This window comes from Anneissia japonica, unplaced genomic scaffold, assembly GCF_011630105.1.
Source record: "Anneissia japonica isolate Jap-2015-1 unplaced genomic scaffold, ASM1163010v1 scaffold287719_len1884721_cov185, whole genome shotgun sequence".
In the NCBI taxonomy this organism is placed as follows: domain Eukaryota; kingdom Metazoa; phylum Echinodermata; class Crinoidea; order Comatulida; family Comatulidae; genus Anneissia; species Anneissia japonica.
Genome location: NW_022715822.1, coordinates 875,036 through 898,031, shown reverse-complemented (window position 1 = coordinate 898,031; position 22,996 = coordinate 875,036). Strand labels below are relative to the sequence as shown.

General features: G+C 31.2%; 1 protein-coding gene across 1 annotated transcript in view; it reads left to right on the top strand.

The window, feature by feature from the left end:
- The window catches only part of LOC117109449 (zinc finger protein castor homolog 1-like), a 65,189-nt gene that overhangs the window by 34,769 nt on the left and 7,424 nt on the right, over window positions 1-22,996 (top strand). The window contains exons 6-11 of the mRNA XM_033251809.1: window positions 13,090-13,254; window positions 13,612-13,902; window positions 14,537-15,246; window positions 15,860-15,982; window positions 16,346-16,469; window positions 17,391-17,831. Of these exons, the coding sequence (XP_033107700.1) occupies window positions 13,090-13,254; window positions 13,612-13,902; window positions 14,537-15,246; window positions 15,860-15,982; window positions 16,346-16,469; window positions 17,391-17,831 (1,854 nt within the window). The remainder of the gene's footprint in view (window positions 1-13,089; window positions 13,255-13,611; window positions 13,903-14,536; window positions 15,247-15,859; window positions 15,983-16,345; window positions 16,470-17,390; window positions 17,832-22,996) is intronic.

The window sequence follows — 22,996 nt, the reverse complement described above, 5'->3', positions numbered from 1 at the left end:
AACACAAACAATCAAAAAAAAAAAACACCCAAAACTATATATTACTATAGTAAACCATCTTGGATGAAGATATGTGAATGAAGTTTACTACAATTCTTCAAGTGCAGTTTAAGTCACCTACTGTAAGTGGTGATCCTTACATTTATTTTTTTTCCCAACATTTTGTGGGTTCATTGTTCCTTTGAGAATGGGATTTTACTGTACCTGGTTTTTGATGTTTTATTTTGTACTTGTGAACCTAAACTGATGGTAAATTATTCAAATATGTGTTAACGCTGTCGTGCTCGGCTACACGTTCTACATGAGAGGGGACAAGTTCAAGAATTATAACAATGCTACAATGCACAGTTGGGGAGCAAAATAACAGAAACTGTTACAGACTTTTTTTTTAACTTACTTTAAAAATACTTACTCATAAAATAATATGAAGAACATAATAAAAATAATTTGTATATGCAATCAATAATAATGGTGTACAGTAAGTTTAATTAGTAATTATTAACAAAGTAATATAAAAATATAATCAATAGTAAAAATAATTTATAATTTAATAATATAATAATAATAATAGAATCATAATATAATTTGTGTACGTTTTAGTTATGAAATCCAAACCATCATAACTTTTTTTATAGAAAATTTCACAATTTTGTTTTTCCCTCTCATATCTTCTACCATTCTACATTCAATTTGTTTTATATTACTTCTACTGTAGTTAAAATGTGTATGTCACATTTTCTTTTTTAACATTCTTAATTTTCTCTTTCTCATACTCCTTTCCATTCCTAATTCTCCTATTAATTTTTAAAATAAAAAACCTAAACCAGTTTTTACCATCTTTAATTTTTCCTATTTTTCTTTCTCGCTCAATTTTTTTTTCTTTTTAGATACATTTTATCCTCCTCCCCCCACTTCACAACCATTTCCCACACAAATTTCATTCAAAATACAGTAAAAGTTCGATATTATATGTATACAAAGTTTAAATTTCTACTAGTCAAGAAACGGTTCCCAAAAGTCTGTTTATAACAACCAGTTAATATTCCATTGTTACATATCAACATCTTGTTACTATGGAAACAGGTTTTATTGCTGTTTTCAATTGGTTTGTTTAAAGCAAACATAGTAAAATCTGCCTAGTTACCAACTTGGTCTGGTATTGTGTTTGTATTTACTGTTTTTAAATAAATAGTACGCACCTTAATATGATAGTTTCCTGTAAGTTCTACTTTGTATAAAACTGGTACTTTAACTTTGAGTTACAGTAATATGGAAACATATTATATAAGAATAAAAACTTGGGAAGAAAATTAAACAAAGATTGTGTAACTTGTAATATTATTTCGTAAATGATATATTTATAGTTGAATCATAAAATAGGAATTTTTTTTTTTATGTATTGTGGCAGAGTGGTTTAATTATCTACTGGATTATCCAAAAGAGGATGTTACGAAGGTCTACTTTTAGGTTCAAGGAACACTGTATTATTTTAAAATATAAGAAAATTATAAAAATTAAAGTCATTGAGTCTGACTGTCTGTTTCTATTTCTTCTATAACATAACAAAGTCAGATAATAACTAGTTAATCAAAATAAGTTGTTACCTGTATTATTTGTTTTCATTTTTGTGTTTTAACTGTAGTAAATTAAGTTGTGGAATTATTGTCTTCTCTACAGTACCTGCACAAACTATTACTATAAAATAAACTACTTATATGAAGGTGACCAAAAGTTAAATAAAGAAACGAATGCCATTAAAAAATCCAAAATAGCGCCATTTTGAAAGCTTAAAAGTTGTGATTGATTCGACCTAGTTTTAAAAAAGCCTTCATACTATTAAAGTGTTAATATTTGATTTACATATTTTTAAAAGTAATTTTATGTTAGTAATCTGTCAAGTACAATTAGATTAACTGTATAGATTTTTGACTAAATTCTTAAAAGCATTGTTCATTGCATTTTAAAATGTGGTAGAGAAATTACCATATATGGTGATAGAACTGACTATGAATAGCATTCTTGACAAGAATTAGCAATGACCCTAAGTGATATCAAATCACATTTTTAGAAGTGCATTGTGGCAAATATGTACCTCAATTTATTTCTGGAAGGAAAAAAAGATGAGAAGGATGATGTAATTCCAGGACTTAAAACTTTGATTTGAGATACAGCAGAATTTATAGTTTTTAGAGTTGGTGTTTAGTGATAGTTAAATTTAAATTTAAGAGTAATTTGCACAGAGTACCACAGTTGTCGTCGTCACAATGCCAGGATGCGCCCTCTGTTGCCAACCAGACGTTGGTTACCGTTCATTATGCCTGAATGACTTCATATGCTTTCTGGAATAGGCATTTTAAAATTTAATATTTTTTCATCAAAATGTACTAAAAACACAAAAGCTTGCATTATATTAGTTATCGAACACACATTTAATCATCAATTAAAATTTACAAAGAAAAACTAAGATACAACATCTTAAAAATTACGTTAGAAATTGGGATAAATTTTTTGTCAGTGGAGAAAATGGCGTCCGGTTGAACGCATTTTGCAACGGTGTAGTATCACTTGTTATGATGTAATTTCAATTAATAATTAAATAATATAAAAATATAATCAATAACAATAATCTCCTAAGCTCACTATTTCCCATTATTTCTGTATTTTTATGCTGACAATATCTATTTGTAGCAAATAAGATCTTAATTATATTTTTAAAATATTAGTAAAAGTATATCAATTTGCTTTGGTTAATATTTAGTTATTAAATCCTAACCATCATAAAAGATGTTTGTAGAGAAATAAAAATAATAGTAATTAAGGTTAAGGTATAGTGATTTTTATATGGGTTTGAAATTCTGAAGTAAATATGAACAATAATTATATTGATAATAATAATTATAATCATAGTGTTATTTGAATTTAACAGAAGTTTCAGTTCACATTAAATTTTCTACTCTGAGGGTTGCCTTGCCTGATTTATGCGAGTAGAAAAAAAAAATAGGTCTGAAGATTAGTATAGATGTAGCAATTTATTATTTACATCATTGATTTATTTTTATGTAATTAGTTATTCAAGAAGGAAGTGCCTAGCATAAACTGAATATTTTATTTAACATACTGTATCATACTCTTTGGAGAATAAAACCTATTAAATTTATATTGACAAACTCTGTGAAATTCAATTCCTTTTTTAATTGCATTTACTCCAAACATGGTTGTACTTTAGAATCTCCACAAGCTACCCTAAAGGGATTACATATATTTAGCAGAAACTGATGTGTAACAAATTTAATTGTGATGGTTAAAAATCAAATTGCTTGGAGGAGACCTACAAAGAAACAATTATCTAGTCAGGATTTGAACTTAATAAGACACTATGATTATTATTTGATTGCCTTTTCCAACTGACCACTAATGGTAAACTTCATTTCTCTCTATTTTTCAGTCATTTCCTCAAGCTTCACTGTTGAAGCGTAAAAAATAGTCTTACATGACTTCTGGATTTTATTGTCCTAATTCAGTTCGCAGATTAGGAATTAGTTATACTGGTGTACTGCCTAAAAAGGGCAGTAAAGTATTAAAACAAAGTCCCAATGTATTGAATTTAAGGAAATAGTATAAACAAAACAGATTAAATAATTGATACTAAAAAAATAACTAAATACTTTAAATATCAATAGTGCAAGTTAGTGTCTGTATACATGAAACATCATAATGAAATAATAATAATGATCTCTTCTGTTGCTTTTCCATTGATTTAAGGAGTTAGCATACATCTCATGAATTGAGATATAGAGCTACTAGCTATGTTTAGTCAATGGAAACAAGTATCTTAATAATGGCTTCCTTTAGCCATTAAACTAAAATTTAGAATAACTCTCTCTTTTAAACCTTTATTCAATTTCTGTACCAATAAATGATATGACATACAGTACTTTACTGGTTATATTTTTATTTAAACTTTTTTGGATCCTCCCTAAATTAGTAAAAGTATGAGTTATACAAGTATATCTTAATAATGGCTTCCTTTTTCTATTAAACTAAAATCTAGATGGACACTGTCTCTTTAAAACCATTATTCAATTTCTGTACCAATAAATGATATGACATACTTTACTGGTTGTATTTGTTTAACCTTTGCCCATCCTCCCCAAATTAGTAAAAGTATGAGTTATACCAAGGAGCTATAACAAAAATTATTTTTATACCGCCTTGGTTATACAAGTATATCTTAATAATGGCTTCCTTTAACTATTAAACTAAAATCTAGATTAATACTGTCTCTTAACAAGTCTTTATTCAATTTCTTTACCAATAAATGGTATGACATACTCTAGTTATATTTGTTTAACCTTTCCCTATCCACGCCAAATTAGTAAAAGTATGAGTTAATGCTAAAGCGACATTGCAGGATTACAATTACTGAAGCCTGCTATTTCAGTTGATAACGCGTGTATTCCAATGTTATGGCAAAAATATGATCTGAAAGCTGTTCGGAATTCTTCAGATTGTTCTAAAGCACTGCAAGATTCTGACTGTCCACATTCCAGAACTCGGTAGATGATGATAATAATGCATGAATGCTCGCCAGTCAATCATTCAGTTGCCTAGGAAACAGTGGGATGTACCATATTGCTACTATTTTTTTGCCGGCAATTCTGGCGTAAAACGAAAACATCAATATCCCACTGCTTGAAGGAATGATTGATTTGACCGAGACCCAATTTAATTAGAATAATGAATTACATTATGGGAAATATTCAACTTGTTATGGAATCATCAATATTATGTTTTAACAATTTAAATTTCAACCTATTATTTTCTGATTAATATTTATAATGGTGATATTATTTTATAATATTTAAAGAAAAATTTATTAAATTATTTTGTAATTACAAAATTTGAAAATTACAATTAAACTTAGTCATCAGTTATTATGTTCTAACAATTTCAATTTCAACCTATTATTTTCTAATTAATATTAATAATAATATTTAATATTCTGTTAAAAACATTATTAAATTATTTTGTATTTTAGGATATTGTGAAATTACAATAAAATACAATCAGATTATATATTTATTTTATCATTGTTGTCTTATAATTTTTAAATACAAATTATTTTAATTTCTAGTAAAGTTATAACATTTTTTAATTTGTCTTTTAGATGCTATAGTCCGTAAGAACATTTTTACTGAATGCTACAGTGCATGAATATAAATGTATTTGCTTATATTTTGTTCTGACATGGTCAAAGTGCCTATACAGCATTGTTTTAAATAATTTTATTATATCTTGTGATTTTTGATGTTTATTTTTGTAATTTTTGCTTGTAAGTAGGAACAAAGCTTTCATATTGGACGATTGTTTAAAATAAATAAATGACAGCGTATAGTGGAAATCGACCTTTTTTCTTCATGAGCAAAGTTTTAGGCAGTAGAGCTATTTTTAGACTGGTTTTTAACTGGATTTCAACCTAGGACACTTGAATTTGAAGGCAAGCATTGTAACCACAAAGTACAGCTCCACTACAAATTCAAGCTGTATGCCTCTATAAATAAAGTGGAAGCTTATTTTCACTGTTTACCTTGTAAGCTTTTGTCTGGAGACAATGTATTTAATATTCATAACATATGCAGACTAAACCTGATTAATCAAATGTTATTTGACAAAAAAAAAGTTACATGCCTAAATATAGTCAATATGACATCACATGACCTTATATAGGCACATCATGACTATGTATGGGTGTATTATATTTTTTTTTTATTTGATAGCCTAGACAGAACTGAACAAAATACTGTAAAGTACCATACCTGAATTAATTTGGTACCTGCCTGTCAGGAGATAATTAATTATATTCATATTTAAACAACTGAATAGAACGATTACAGAGTGTACTATTCAATAATCTAACAAATTATTGAAAAAATGTATCAAATATTGTACCTGCTTATCCATCAGACTAATACTGAGGGGATTAAACTGTTTAATAGTTTCATTGTGTTGCAACAATGATGTAAACAAAAACATGTGATATGCCTAAAGTATGGTCATGATGACATCATATCAAGACCATATATAGGCACATCATGACTATATATGGGCATACAACTTTTTTTTTTTTGTCAAACAAAATTTGGTAAACTGGACAGCTTAATAGAATCATAACTGTTTTTATCCTCAAACGAAATAGATCAAAATAATAGTACACTGAATGCCAAAAGAATTGGGGGGAGGGACATCAAAAATGCAAATTTGAATACAGTTACCTCATTTAGGGTCAAATTAGTTATTATATTACGAATACAAACAGATTTTGAAAAATAGGTTTTGCTGATGCATGGACATTTTATTATAAAAATTCTGAATTTGTTTACCAGCCAATTTATTGTAAGGGTCTATTTAATAATTAAAAAAAAAAACAAAAAAACAGAGCATATTATTTAACTGCATGTTAATTGAACAATAAAATTTGTTTTTACAGGTAAATTGTAATTGGTAGGCTTATCTAAAAAATTTAGGACTTCAAATATAGAATTTAATTTTGTAATTATTGACTGATGAGTGTTATTTATGTTACCTTTATGAAGAAAATATTTTTATAGTTATTCTATTTTTCAATTCAATGCTAATAATTTACCTAAATACACGGTTATTTGTTAATGTGTATACAGTATATTATTATTATTATTAAGCAATTAGATTAGTTGCATATTATACACTAGTGGAAATTATTATATGAAGGTTAAATTAATACATGAAAAAAATTAGTGTATGGTTGGATAGGAAAATACCATTGGGAGTTCCAGTGATGACATCACAATTGACTTATAATATTAATTAATATATTGAATTTGATTGGTTTCAGTGCCTGAACACAGGTTAAACTTGTGTATTGGTATTAAATCACTAGTTAACTTATCTAGCAAAATATTTTTGTACCACCGGCAAGAAAAAACCCGACAATTCGTTTTAAGGAATAATGTAGTGAGATTATAATGTCATTATAGAGTTTGTTATGGCCATTAAAACTAACAGTATTTACTCAAAACTATTTTAACAACCTACCACCAGAAATTTCAAAACGTTTGTTACAAAAGAGAAGGAACTAAAAGATCGTAACTTTGAATAAAGGGCTTTGATAATAGATTATTTTATCCATTCAGTATATTTTTAGTTGGATAAAGAATATTAATGTTTTTATCAAGGGGGTCTGGTGACAGGTTCTATGCTTGGTGAGGGGGCATGGGGTTGTGGTTAGGATTAGGGAATAGACAATTACTACAAAATATTATGCATCATTCTGGTGCTAGATGAAGTATTCGAAGTAGGAATTTGAAAAAAAAAAAGAGTAAAACTTACTGTACTGTTTATTTTTGAATTGTGGTATCTTTATTATTTTACCTATTACTGTAGGTTACCATTTCATTGAAAGCCTTAATAGCACATGGCAAAATATCTATTCATCACTAAATAATAAAAAAAAAAAAAAAGCGAAACCACAGACACATCGCAGACAACATTTTTTGGAAATGATTATCATCTATGGCCGGGGTAGCAATGCGAAGCACTTTAAGAGGCTTTTTGCATGAAGCGCTATATAAGAACGACATATTATTATTATTATTATGGTTAATACATTGTTTTGTTTTTTTTTAATATGATTTATCGATGAAACAATAGCAAAAAAAAAAAAAAAAAAATCATCAAAAGTAATACAATATGTGGGAAGTAAAGCCCACTATCCTGTTATTGGTATCCATCAAGCCACAATCTGTCATAATCATAGTTGCCTTAAAAGAGGAGTTGAATAGTTTAGTGGTTAAGGAGATGTTTGCCTTCTAATTCCAGGGTCCTGGGTTCAATTCTTATGATAGCAGGAATTTTCTCATGACTTAACAACAACTGTTCTGGTTGAGCCTCCTAAAGAGATTTTGCTGTGAAGTATCACATTATTTTATTTATTTTATAGTTATTTTAAATATCAGCCACCCTTTTAGGATATGCTGGATAATACCCTCTAAAATATGGTTAAAAAAAAAGAAGACAAAAGAAGATAACAATAGTTGAAAGCATACTTTGACTAACTTTAATATGATTCCATGTAATTAATAGCAATTTTAATTTAATAATTCTAAATTATAATCAACAGACAGCCCTAAAGGTTTTTTTTTATATTAAATAAATGATATAATCAAGGAAAGACAGAGTTCATGAAATTTAAACATTATAAATGGAATTGAGATATACATAAAGACTATTTAATGGTTATATTCCGATGCAGGGCTTTATTATTTTCAATATTTTTTGCAAAATTAGTATTAAAATAGATGAGATTTGCCCAGTACCAGGATGTTGATGAGTAATTGTATTGTCTCCAAGGTCATTCCTCTGAATCACGTGGTGTAAGATTCCTAACCTATGATAGTGGCAGCAGTACAATTTCCTCTCAATTTTCTCTGCCTCTCCATTTTTTTTTTTTTTTTTTTTTTTTTTTTTTTTTCCATTTTTTTTTTTTTTTTTTTTTTCTTTTTTCATTTTACGAAATGTACGAAAATCTAGCTAACTCTCATCAGTAAAATTCCTCTCCCGATCGTTCGTGTTTGGGCATACATTTGGTATGAATTTTGTCTACAGTAATGCTTGAACTTTTATTTGCTTTTAATGTGTCTACTTGGTAAAATTTAGAAAGTAGTATCTGTTTCCCATCAACCATCTTGGATTTGCCATCATAAAGTTTAAGAAAAAGAAATAAAAAGTGCCTTCATTATCCTTTTTTCAAAATATTAGGACGAAAAACTACTTTTTTTTTTGGTACTTGGCCAAAAATGTCTGAATAAGTGAGTTTTAGTTGTGACTTACAGGACACAGCATTTAGCTGTGATCAAACGCCCTCTAATGCATTATGTAAACATTGGAATTCGTAAAAACAAAAAAAGAAAGAAAATTGAAAAAAATTAAAGAAAAATTTAAGTTCTAAAAATTAGAGAGATTTATATCATAGTACGTACATTATGTTGTTTCCATTGTAATTTAGTCAAATACTTAAAAAGGACATGGCATACACGCAAGGAAACCTACTAGAGGGCGCCTTTCTTAAAACTGGATTTTTTTAATATAAAGTTGTTAATTTGGGATTCTTTTAAATGAGTGGTTTCACTTAAAAAATGAGATTTCTTTCTATATTTTTGGGTAGTAGTATAATTTTATGAAATGGTGCACAATTTTAAGGAGTCTGCAAACCTCTTTATAAATTCTTCCTTAAAGGCATTTAAGTTATGTATATTTAATATTTGTGTTATTTAGGTTTTGTATTTACATGTGAATGGCTTTTCCCAGACATAGTGTCCATTTTGGACATTAATTTTATCTAGAATCTTAATTCCTGATTCTTAGATCAGTTCTGAAAGTTTTTGGGGAATTTTTTATTGGTAACCACCGAGACTAATTTACAGGTCAGAATTTATTAGTATATATTGGTGCGATTATTGTTAGATTATGTTTCCTGTCATTGTGTGATCTTAATTTCAGTTTTAACCAAATATCGAAACTCATACTTTGCCTAAAGTTATTGACTTTCATTCTTATTTTTTATTCATGTTTTTTGTATTAATCAAATTATTCTATGAATATTTAGAAATATTTGCTCTTCATGAATATTCATATAATTATTATTAATGGAGAAACTAATATTGAAACACAGAACGAACATTACTCCGAAGATAGAAAGGGAGGCCATGATTCGACGTTTCGACCTTTATTTGGTCATCTTCTGGAATGAGAAGACTTTAGACACTGATATACAAACAATGCATGGAGTAATGTTCGTTTTATGTTATTTAAACATAATCAGTGCATTTGTTGGTAATATATTGAGACATCAAATAAAAAAAATTAATAAGGTGTTTGATAATACAAATATGTATATCTTGGAAGAAAAATATAATTGTGGTGTAAAATATTTTTTAAATATTATGTATCCTTTTTATGTAACTTCTTTCTAATTGAAATGTAGCTGTTTTATCATTTTTGGTGAGTTGGTCAGTACATGTATTTATGTATATTTTTTTTATTTTTTTTTTCAATTGTAAAGTGAAGAAAAGTAAAAGTAATTCCACAAGCTTTATTAAAAAGAATTAGAATAAAGTTCATCCAATAATTATATAGTTTTCAGAGATTGTACAATATGTCCTAGATGCGGACCAAGTTTCCTTTTAGTTGAATCCAGGGTATAATTCCATGAATATTTGCTGTGCATGATTGAAACTAAAACCCACAAAAATATTGCAAAAAAAAAAATGATTGTGAAAGTTGTACAGAGGTCATCTTAACCAGGATTTACTTAGGAAATAACCCTTGGCCACCTGAGATAGCCTTCAGATAATGAAGAAATTATTAATATATTTCAAATAGTATTATGAATAGTAATATAGTGCTCTAGGCTAGTTGGTTTTTACCAGAAATCTTAATATATTCATACTATTCATACTAGTCAAACTTTTACCAACAGAAGGGGGTTTGCGGTTATAGGAGCAACTTCATGGAGATATGGTTTAATGATCTTTCTTTAATGTTAATTTTTCTATGAACAGGTATACATAGTGGCCAACAGACTCCGGCTACAGTAGTAAAAACATTGTTTTTTTCATTTCTATGGTCGAAAGAACAATAAAACTGACAAAAATAAATGGCAGAGTAAAAAATCTCAATTGGCCAGGCAACATTGCCAAAAAGTAATTTAAATCACTGTCTAGTGGCTCTCTTATGTCATTGAGAACATTAATTAGCATAATAGAGTCAAGTAAATATACCAAAAAAGCATAATAATAATGAAGTTAATAATAATAATAATAGAGAATAATAGAAATACAAGAATTCTGAATAGATTTGAAGGTAATCCTATGGATTATGAGGTTAAGCACCCTATCTATAGACCATATATAGTTTTTATATTTTTATACATTTTTCTTTTAATTTTATTTTGTGATAAAGTGTAGTTTATAATACCCTTGACCTCAGGGAAGAACAGTGTAACAATACTGACTGAGTATCCAGAATAAAGAAAGATTTCTATCTATCTATCTATCTATATTGTAGATTTGGTTTTATTCCCTTAAGGTTTAGTAAGGATTGTCATTTTGAACATGAATTACACATTGTATTACCCAATATACAATGAGTATGAAACAAATTTGAAATTGTTCGGTAAATTGATCACGATGTAAAGGCGGAAATTCACTTTTCTTGTTAATGATTCTGATTGTAGATCTTGTTTCATATTACTCTGCTTTCAGGGTAGATAATCTCGTTAACATGCCTTATTAATATTAATACACTAACATTTTACAGATTAATGATCTAGAATTGTATTAGGACCCATATTAAAAAACAACACCTGAGTAATGCATTTTGCATGAATATTACACTACCTTCTACATTTGATTGTCATTATACTGTACCACTGTAAGTAAATCTATAAATATGGTAATGAATTGGTTTGAATCTTAATCTAACAAATGAATTAATAATATGAATTGATATTTTAATGATTTTTTTACGGATGAAAAGATAGAATAATGAAAACTTGACATAATGTAACAATGATAAATTATAGTGTTTCTGAAAAGCAGTCAAGTGGACGAAATAGATGGATTGAAGTGAGGAGACTAAAAGTAAGAATTAAAACTAAGGAATATGTGCATGAAAAAAAAAATTAAAATCAGAATAAAAAATCAGAAACATTAAAAAGTTAGCATTTTGTTTTGAGTGCATTAAGGGATGGCATGTGTTACCAGAAGGCAGAGTTTTTTTGCTGTTCTATACTCCCTTACCATGTGGGTGTATTTTGTTTTTTTCAAATTAATATTTGCATGGAAGTTATTCTCTAATAATAAAAAAAGAGTATTAGGTTACTTTTCAAAGTTATGGTTAGTTTCTGGGAGCTTTTGATGACATCTCGTCATCTTCGTCAGCCGTTTGAATCTGGCGTTAACTGACACGTCAGCATCGATGTTCGTGCGATGATGTAGCAGGCTGTTGTATATGGGTGGTAGCTCATATCCACAAGCTCAGTTTAATGGTGGCGTTCTCATTTTATTTCTATAGCTTCTTTTATAATGAGAACGCCACCATTAAACCTGAGATTGCGGATATGAGCTACCACCCATATACAATAGCCTGCTACGTCATCACACGAACATCAATGCTGATGTGTTAGTTAACCGCCACATTCAAAAGGCTGACAAAGATGATGATGTCATCAAAAGCTTCCAGAAACTAAACCATAACTCTGAAAGGTAACTTACACTCTTTTTCAAATTAATGTTATTTTAATTTTTTGAGGGGATTTATTTTTGCATTTTGTATATTAATTTTTTTTTTTTTTTTCAAATTGATTACATTTGGACTGTGTTAGTATTCATGTTTTCAAATTAACATAAATATTTTTTTTAATGGATGAAATAATGATGGAAAGTATGAAAGTCAGTTTAGGCCTACATGGAATTAACAGAATTCTGGATCATGTCTTTGAACATTAATTGTCTAAAATATTTATTTATTTTATTTCTTTCAACAGTTGGTCGATCCAGCCTGACCTGATCAATTGGATCTCTCAGTTCAATCAATAAAGACAAAAGTATAAAAGATGAAAATAAAACTAGGTCTTAAACAATAATAATTCATTAAATTAAAATAGGAAAATATAAAATCCATAATGAATATAATATAATATAATAAATGTAATGAGTATGAAATCAGTGATTGTGTGATTGACAATTAGTGGCCACATGAATAAAAATTTCTGGTACTATATGCATCATGTTTTTTTGTTTTAATAAAAATGCTTGGGTGAAAGAACACAGAAATTATATGGTATACATTGATTGGTATGTGTACAGACAAAGTTTGCATCTTGAAGAAAAAAATAATGCATCCAGGGTAAAAAAAATACAAAGTTGTATACTTTGACAAAAATGTATCTTGTATGCTGCAGCTTCTGAGTAAGTGTAATAAAGTATGAATATTGCTACTGGCTTGTACAGAACAGATTATTTAAAGCTTTTTTATATTTTATATTTATTTTAGAGATTCACAAGAAAAGAGGATGTTGTGCGACATTACAACTGGCACAAACGACGTGACAACTCCCTTCAGCACGGTTTCATGAGGTTCAGTCCGTCGGATGACTGCGCACCGTATTACCACAACTGCTCCCTCAATCTCAAGCATACCCACTACCATTGCATGCAGGTAATACATGTGCAATTCACCATACATGCAAGTGATTCTTCTCTTTAGTTTTATCTACACTATCAAATTCTATGTGACAAAAAAAAGTGATATGCCCATATTTGGATGTATTATGACATCAGCATGCCCATATATGGGCACATCACACAAGTTTGTCACATAATTTGATAGTGTGGACTAAGCCTTATCATTTCAGGGTCCTGGGTTCAAATCCTGTGACATAGGATTATTATGCATCATTCCATCCCCACCCCTCTCCACCCATCCCCACCCTTCTGTTGGTGTCAATATGACATCTTGTGTTGTATAGCTCTTGCATAAATTAATAAAAATATTTGTTTGAATTTTGTTGCTTAGTCTGGATGTTGCAAGGTGTATACTAGTACATCTGATGTCTTGACTCATGAGAACTACCACAAAAAGAATGCTTCTTTGCTCAATGATGGCTTCCAGCGCTTCCGCGCCACCGAGGACTGTGGCGTCAACACATGTAGCTTCTACGGTCAGAAGACCACCCATTTCCATTGCCGCCGTATCGAGTGCAACTTCTCGTTCAAGAATAAATGCGACATAGAGAAACACAAGGCCTTCCACATCAAGGATGATCAGTATCAACGTGAAGGCTTTAAGAAATTCTCAAAGCATGAGGTAAAGATTTTTTATTAAAGTTGCTGTGTATATACTTTTTTCATTGTTTCATGCCTACCTCTGTACTACCCAACCATTACCACAAGCCCAATTGTTATCCCAGTGCATAGTTCCCTTTTGTATTCTTGTGCGAAATGTAAATTAAGATGCTTGCATTCCAAATATCAGGGTCCTAGGAACAAACTGGGGCGAATCCATTGGGGGGAAGGGGAGGCGCACAATCCATTGCAACTAAATTTTAAAAATCCACTACATACAATGCCATGTATCAAAGTAAGACAGACTAGAGAACAAATACAAGCTGCCTTCACCTCCCCTCAATTTGAAAAATTCTGGATTCACCCCTGAAAACTTGTTAAGTCTCATTTCAATGTTCTTTCCACACTACTGAATTTTTGTGACAAATTTCCTTGACAATACATCCCATTGTCTGCATGATGCTATCATGCCACCAGCCATATATTTCAATTCACAAGTTTGTCATATATAGTACAACTTTGTAGTGTGAATGGAGTCCTGCATGATTTAAATTTTAGAAATTAAATTCCTCATACTTTAAAATTATTGTGCAGAATTTTTAAGGATAACAGTTCTACAAATAATGATAACACTTCGACCAATTTTTTTTCTACAGTTTTGCCGATTCGATGGCTGCAGGTATTCCCACAACACCAACCATTTTCACTGTATTCGATCAGACTGTGACTTCACGTTTACAGCCGCAAACCAGATGCAATCACATCGACGCAAACACGAAAGACGGCAAAGAATCATAGCCTTCGAGTATGACCAGCAACGTCGCAAGCTTTTCAAACACCTGAAACCGAAGACAACCGTCTTTAGGAATCTAGTCACCATGAACCATGTACCGACAGGACCGGTCATGATACCAAACATACCAAACTCTAAACTGGTGATGGACCTTCAAAGAGAAGAAGTACCAGCCAAGAAGATCAAATTAGAACTGGAGACTATGATGTCAGAGAACTTTGGACCCAAGATCAAATTAGAACCAGAGACAATGATGTCGGAGAACTCTGGACAAGATGAAGAGGCATCCTCACCAGAACCGACAATAACATCACAACCATCCTCTTCAGCAAGTACGCCAACTTCTCTATCATCGCAAGGGAACATCTTGTCAAAGGCATTCGCCGCACAAATGGAGGGGGATTCTGCCGGTATGCAGACAAATAGTTTCAATGACTCGTTAAACCTACCGATACCTTCGACCATATCGCCACCAGAGGAGCAGAAGCTTGAGAAGACTATGATCTCACCACCAATCGTAAAGATGAGGTGGGATAATAAACCAGAGGAAATTTGGCAGAAATACATTTTAAGGTAGGTCAGATATTGATTGCTTGCTTAAAATCAACATTGGCATGTTTCAACCCCTGGATTAGTCAGACGCCTAATTTCTTATCACTGCAATCTCATCCTACATAATCTCTCATTCCAGAAGTCAGGAGGTGGTCAGCGATGGGGAATGTATTGTAAATTCTTTTTTGATCATCAGAATTCAAGCAACTGTTCCAACAATAGAGACATAATCATCATTCCCTACTTTATGCAAGTCGTGGCCTTATGCAAAATACTAAGCAATTTGTATAGTTGCGTATTATACACTAGTGAAAATTATTGACTTACTTAATATTTATTATAATTAATATTCCTGATTCATTTCTGGAATAAAGGTTGTGCTAGTGGGTAAGATGTTTGCCTTCCATTCCTAATATCGGAAATTGTTTGGTTCAGAGGGAAGGGTTTGGTTTTGTGTCCTCGTGACAGGCACTGTATCTGCATTGCTTCTCTCCACCCAGGAATAAAGAACAGCTCTACTTCCCAGCTTCAGAAACTTAGTTGTTGAGCAACGACAATCCCCATTAAATTATACAGTGTCAACAAAAATACATTATTATTATGCGAAATTGATCACTATTACTGTTATTTACAGGTACACTGCTAATGACCACTGTGTTCCTCATTGCGACCTGATGTACAAAGGTCACTACCATTGCCAGGTTCCTGAGTGCCAATCCACATTCAAGTCAAAGGATGGCGTCAATAAGCATGCTAGGTGATTATGAATTATTTGATTGGCTAATGGGTATCACATGAAGAAGTGCATGTCTCTCATTGGTCAAAATATGTTGCTTTAAAATTCAACAGTAATGAAAAATTGATTCTTGTAAAAATTTCAGTTACTTAAACAATTGCATTTTGATTGCTGAATCTATTTATTTACTTTAAAAAAAAACTAATTTGACATGATTATATCACATCACACCCATATATTTTGCATGATGAGGTTATATCACACCCATAAAAGTTAATATAGTGTTGACTATCACCACTTTACTGGGTTGTAACTGTTCATAAAATGTATATACGGATGTATGTATTTACGCAACATACATGGTTATTTTCTATTGGCCAAAAGGTATCACATGATGTTTGAAGAGGCAGAAGAGGCAGGTTTCCACTTCTTTGCTCAGGGTGAAAGCTGCGAAGATACTTTCAAAGACTGCGCATTCAGTCCACTGGCTCACTACCACTGCATGTGGGTAAGTACATTCATTGGAATATCTGCCATTCCATCAAGTATACGCACCCCCTCAGTCTGTCGCCTAGTGGCTCTTTAGATTACTTTGTCAAGTCAAAAGTTGACTAAAAAGTATTGCTTGTAATTATTACCCTTTGACATAAATTGATCCCTTCTATGCAGAAATCCCCTGGGTATGGGGAACTTTGTGTGCTACCTTTTAGTGTATTCTGTCGGTAGTATTTCTTGGGTTTGGAATCCATACCCCTGGGTATTCGTTGGTTTGATGCTACATGAATTTGGGTCCCGTAAATCTGTGCATAATTTTCCCAACTTCGAACCATCTGTATTTACCCAAATTGTTGCATATCTTGCAAGTAGCTATATGTGAGAAACCATTTGAGGCTTTGCCATCCCAAGACCAGCATACTGTTGTTAAATGTTAAAACTAAGTAATTAGCATACGAATGTGGCGGTATTGTATACTTTAGCACAGAGAAGCTGTAATACTTTTACTCATAACTTTGGAAATAATAAGTCGATCCCAGTAAATTTTTAAGCTATATAATGTGGAGAATATGGATATATTTAATAAAAAGTCAATTTTCTTATTTGGTCACTCATGCTGGGTTTTTTTAGGTATTTAGTTTGTAAGATATTGTATAGTTTAGTTAATAAGGGAGGTTTTGCAAGCTTACGAAAACGATAAGAAATACAGTTACATCATCAAATGTTTAGTCAGTCCATCCCGTACTGTAGCATACCTGTCACAATGAATAAATGATCATATTCAGCACGTATAGAATGTTTAGGGCACAAATGACGATAATGCTGATGACACATTCGTTATCGGTTTCATAAGATTGCGAAATCTCCCTATTATGATAATGTAACTTGTTTATATTTTATTTCAAGATGTTTGTTCAATTTTGCTTGTAAACAGAGTCTCAGGCCTGGAATTTACTGCGGTCAGGTGGTCCACACAGGCAGTAACAACCAAATGAAACCTCACGAGATGAAGCACAATCGTAACCCGCAGCTGGAAGAGATCAGAGACTCGTACGACGATGGTAAGAACGAGCTACTATTCACTACCACCGACACACACGAGCCGGGCTTTGTCAAGTTCCGCGAGAATCAATGCACGAGCGGTGATTGCCAGTTTGTGGCCGAGGTTCACTGTCACTGCACGAGACTGGATTGTAACTTCACCACCAATGCTGCATCGAAGATGAAGGAGCATAAAATTAACGAGAACATCGCTTTTGAAAGCTTCAAGCAGTTTAGCCGTAAGATGGACTGTCGTCGACCCGGATGCAAGTTCAACCTCTGGAAAAAACACTTCCATTGTCTGCATTTAGGCTGCAACTTCTCGTTCTTGCAGGTGAGTTCCTATTTAGAATGTTTTTATCATTTTTACGTATGTACAAAATATCTGCTAGGGTGAGAAGTTGCAGATTGTGGGGGCTAAACAGGCTTTAGCACACTTGCCTCATCCCAAAAGAAAATCACCACTGATTTTAGATTAATATCAACTAATAAGTTTGCATAAATTAAAACATTTAACACCTCTGAAAATACTAGTTTATCAACCACACTAGCACAATGAGGGGGTGAGTGGACCATGGTAGGGCAGAGTTAGGTATTGATACAAAAATCCTTCTCTCCCCCCCCCCCCCTTCAAAGAAAAAAAACATCCTCACTCTCTCTCCCCTTAATGAAATATCCTGGATTCATCCTTGGGAAGTGGGTTAAATGTATAAAGACAAAATAATAATGTTAAATTGACAACAATCATTGTTTTATTATGTTGGGAGATAAGCTACGGTCACAAACACAGTATGGTATAACATACTTTTGAAGACTGATTTAAAGAAATAAATAACACCTGTGACAGAAAACTTACCCAAGTTGCCTAAGTAATTAAATCTATTCAAATTTAATAATGTAAGAATAATCCTGGCATTAGCTAAGATCGAACCAACACCCTTTGTTAATATAAATGCAAGCTACACAACCACTATGGCACATTTCTTCATTCCGAGTATAATGGAACGGTAATGGATAAGTCCGGCGCTATGTAAATTTTAAAATCTATCTATCTATCTATAAGTTTAGAATTACTGTGGAGATAATGAGGATGACAAATTATACAACTAGGGATTAATTATTATTTAACAATTTAAATATTGATAAACTTCAATGTCCTTGACAAATTTGTTTATACTGTACTGCAGTTTGATAAATTTATGACAGTGATGATTAAGTAATATTATGTAGATACATTAATAATTGGAAATTTTAATATTCATAGACCAGTGTAAATGTTTTTGTTTCCATATTTTATGTTAATGTTAAACTGTATTATGTAGAAAATGTACTGTTCCCCTTGGGATTCAAACCCTACCCTTTAGTTGCTATAGCAACTGTGCTGCATTGTAGGTATACAACATTGGATATACATAGCAATATAAATATGGTCTCCACTCCAGAGAAACTCTGACCGTTATACCATTCTAAAGCTCCGTAGAAACATATTATAAGTCCATATATCGGTATGATGATGTCATATCACACCCATATATGGACATACCACACCTTTAAGTGTGGATAGTTCCTAAAATTAATTTAAAAAAAAATAATTATAAAACTTTATTTCCTTTTTTCTTTTAATTTTGTTTTATATTGTAAAGAATTATAAAGCATTGTACAATATGAGAAAAAAGTAAAATTGAAAACCATGAAAAAAGAGGACAAATAAAAGGTGGGTGATCCCCACAAAAGACAAAAAAAAGAAGATCTTAAAATTAATATTGTTATGCAAGATTTTTTTAAATTTTTTAAACTATATTCAGAGGAGGGTGGAGAAAATAAAATAAAATTTTGTTTTCTTATTTAGCAATGGTTTTGCCAAAAACATCCATACGGAGAAGAAAATAAAAAGTATGTTATTGTAAAATGGGATAGTTATTTAAATGCTTTAAATTTATAAATTACATTAGGAAGAATTATGCATATCTTAATTTTGAAGATTTCAAGGCAGCGGCAGGTGTAATAAAATTAAAGAAAAACTTTTATTTTTTTCTGAAATTTCCATTTTCTTCGTGGCAGCGGGTGCGCTAATTGGCCAAAAATTAAATTTGATTTTTATTTGAAATCATCATCATTGGCAAGCAGTCGGTTCGCTGAACAAGGTCCTTAAACAAATTAATATCTTTAAATCGATAATGTAAGGGCCGGGCATATGTAAAAATGCACAGAAATAGGCCTAGTTTAAACAAACTGACAGGTAGATAACCCTTATAACTGACCTTACTCCTGAAAAATGGTTGGCCGAAAGATTAACAACCAAAGGCAAATCATCTAACAAAATGGCCTAACTATTTCCAGATATCAGTTATTAGATAAATGATAAGAGAGGGTTAAATAGTAATTTTATTGTGAATGGGATTTTTTTTTCAATTGAATTTTTTTTTTTTTAATAACCTAACATAGTATTATGTACACACTCTTAAGGAGTTAAGTTAGGCTGTAGTAATAGGAAAATTTCTGGTAGTGTAATTGAATGATTTGATTCGGCTATTTTTAGTTCTTTCTATTTTCACTTAACATGCTTTTATCTATGAACTAGAATCCTTACTTTAAGTTGTTTCCTTGGTAACTATCACAATATTATCTTGAATTTCTCAAACATTGTCAACGATTTATCAATAAGCAAATATCCTTTAAAACAACTAATTGATTTGCAAACCAAGAGCTTTATTCTAGTAGTCATGGCAACATGCTTAGTACAGATAACAGTTTCTGAATCCAATATTAAGCATGGTATCCAGGGTTGACAATTGATTTTTATGTCATTTGTTAAGAGGTTGCTGCTATGGTGATTTCTATTGTTATTATGCAGATGTTGTTAATGTGGATGACTGTCAGATATTTGTTTCGTCAGTCAGATAAATATTCATATTAATGCTATTAATTGTTATTAACAATTAAATGAATGCAAGAAAATTAATATAGTCTATAATGTAATGATTTATAAATGCTTGCAAAAAAAAAAAATTTTATTGCCCAACCAAAGTAAAAATTTAAAGTGATGATCAGTTAAAATGGGGATTTTCCCCTTTAAACGCTGTCCAGATTATCAAATCTTGTTTGACAAAAAAACGGTTGTATGCCCATATATAGTCATGATGTGACTATATATGGCCATGATATGATGTCATCATGACCATATTTAGGTATGTTGCAGGCTTTGGTCAAATAAAATCTGATAGCCTGGCCAGGGCTTTAGGTAAAGCTTAGGACTGTTGCAGTGTTATCCATACTCACCAATGCATTTGGTTAGTGTTAATCCATAGGGCAATAACCCATCATTATATGACATCAAATTTAATAATTGAAGCTTGAAAATTAGCTTTTTCAAACACCACATACGTATTTCAGGATCCTCTATGGAAAACAGTGCAAAGATTAATGCCCACCCTAGTTTTCAAGATTTTCGACTGGTCAGGCTTTGCACAACACATTCTTTAAGCCTAATAATGATAAAAAATAGAGCAATAATATAAAAAATATATATATATTTATATATCAAATTTAGTTATAGTCATAACAGCTGTAATAATGTGATTATAATGTTTATTTTTATTGCATCGTTCACTTGCAAGTGGATTTGCATAGGGATAATGTCCACTCCAAACAGGATGGGTGTGAATAATGTTATTGTCCACTACCAGCTGGATTTGATTTGTCCACTTGAAGAATATATGCAAAATTTGTTATCATCAACCAAGATAGAAGTTAATTTGTCACTCCCAGATGGATTTTCGAAAAATGACATTGTCCACTCCAAAATGAATGTGAACAATGGCAGATCCAGGAACTTGAAGTAGAGGGTGTCCAAGGGGGTCTAGACCACCTCAGCCTAGCATTTATGATTATGGCATCTCTAGATAGCCAGAAATGGCACTCTCAGACTTTGATTATACAGTAATGTTCTTTTTTCTCCATTTTAATTGTAATTTTGGAAAATTTAGGTAGGAGGAGGGGTGGGGCACCAGGTTGGCTGGGCCTCACTTGAATCAGCTGTTGGTGAATATTAATTACATTGTCACTCCAAGATGATGTGGATGCTGAAATTTTCCACATGATGGATTTCAATGAAATTTTTTATGTATAAATATATGCATGACATTAATCTTTAAAGACAAAATATTCCAAATTAACCATAATTACCGAACAAATTGCAAATTCCAGAATCTATCATTCAAATTAATGTAGCATAAAATGAATTTCCTGACGCAAGCTTAATTATAATTTCATTAGAATTTGCAAGCCTCAAATTCCGGGAAAAAAATCAATAATTTACCGAAGATTTCATCAGAGATGACAAGGTTGTTGAAGAAATTAGAGCGATAGTCCAAATTTCGGTTTATTATTGATTGTCAGAAATTGTAGATTGCATAATTATTTTACTCATCATTATCAGAAATTGATGCTCAAAGGAATGTGGAGACTGGTGGTATTACTAATTCCTAGATATTAACAAGTACCATTATTTTGAAGGAGGTAATACTGGTAACATTAATGTTATAAATAAATAGCTATATACTTGCCTATAAAATTCAGTATTTAAATTATGATTTTAAAGAAGTTTATCGTATTAAAATCTATAAAATATAGTACTGTATTGATGAATAAATTAACATTTTGTATTCAACATAGAGCCAAATTTGTAAATGTTAATACCAAAATTAATTTAAGGTAAAGTAGTCCTAGAAAAGTTGATAAGATTCCTGGAAAGCAGCACGTAAAGATTACCAGAAACTAACCCATCTTCCGCAAATTAATGATTTTTGCATGTTTTTTTTATAATGTATCATTAATTGTCTACCTGAAGTTTGCTGCCCATGGGAATCACCATACACAGCAAAATACAAACTTTTTACACAGAATTGACACTAATTTTATCAAAATGCAGTAAAAAAAGGAAAGAGACATATATGTGATTTGTATTATGGATAGAGCTGCTATTTGGTGGAGAGCTGCCTATTTGGTGGCATGTACCACTTTGATTGACCACTAGGTTTGCACTGGTGGGTAGGGTTAAATCAAGGTAATTCAACAAAAGGACGCACATCTCGGGACATCAAAGGTTATAACTCTGGCATCGACATTCTAAGCGCACGTGCATCCCTACACGCTGAACGCCACAAAAACCATAGCAACCAGACCATAAACCGTCAGCGTACGTGACGATTTACCCACGCGCGTGTTAGTTGCCATGTTAGTCGCGCGTCGTGCGGTGATTACAAAGGCCTAATGATATTTTGCACTAACATTAGACTGAAATATATTCTTCATTTCAACATTAATTTTACCAAAATTGTGGTGAATTGTCGTTCATGAGACACACTTCGCAGAAAAAATAAATAAATGTTCCGTATATACTCAAATGTTCGTCCTCGGCACCTTATGCCAACATTGTCAAAATGACAGATTAATGTTACATAAGAACATGAAATTTTATAAAATTCGTAAATTTTGAAT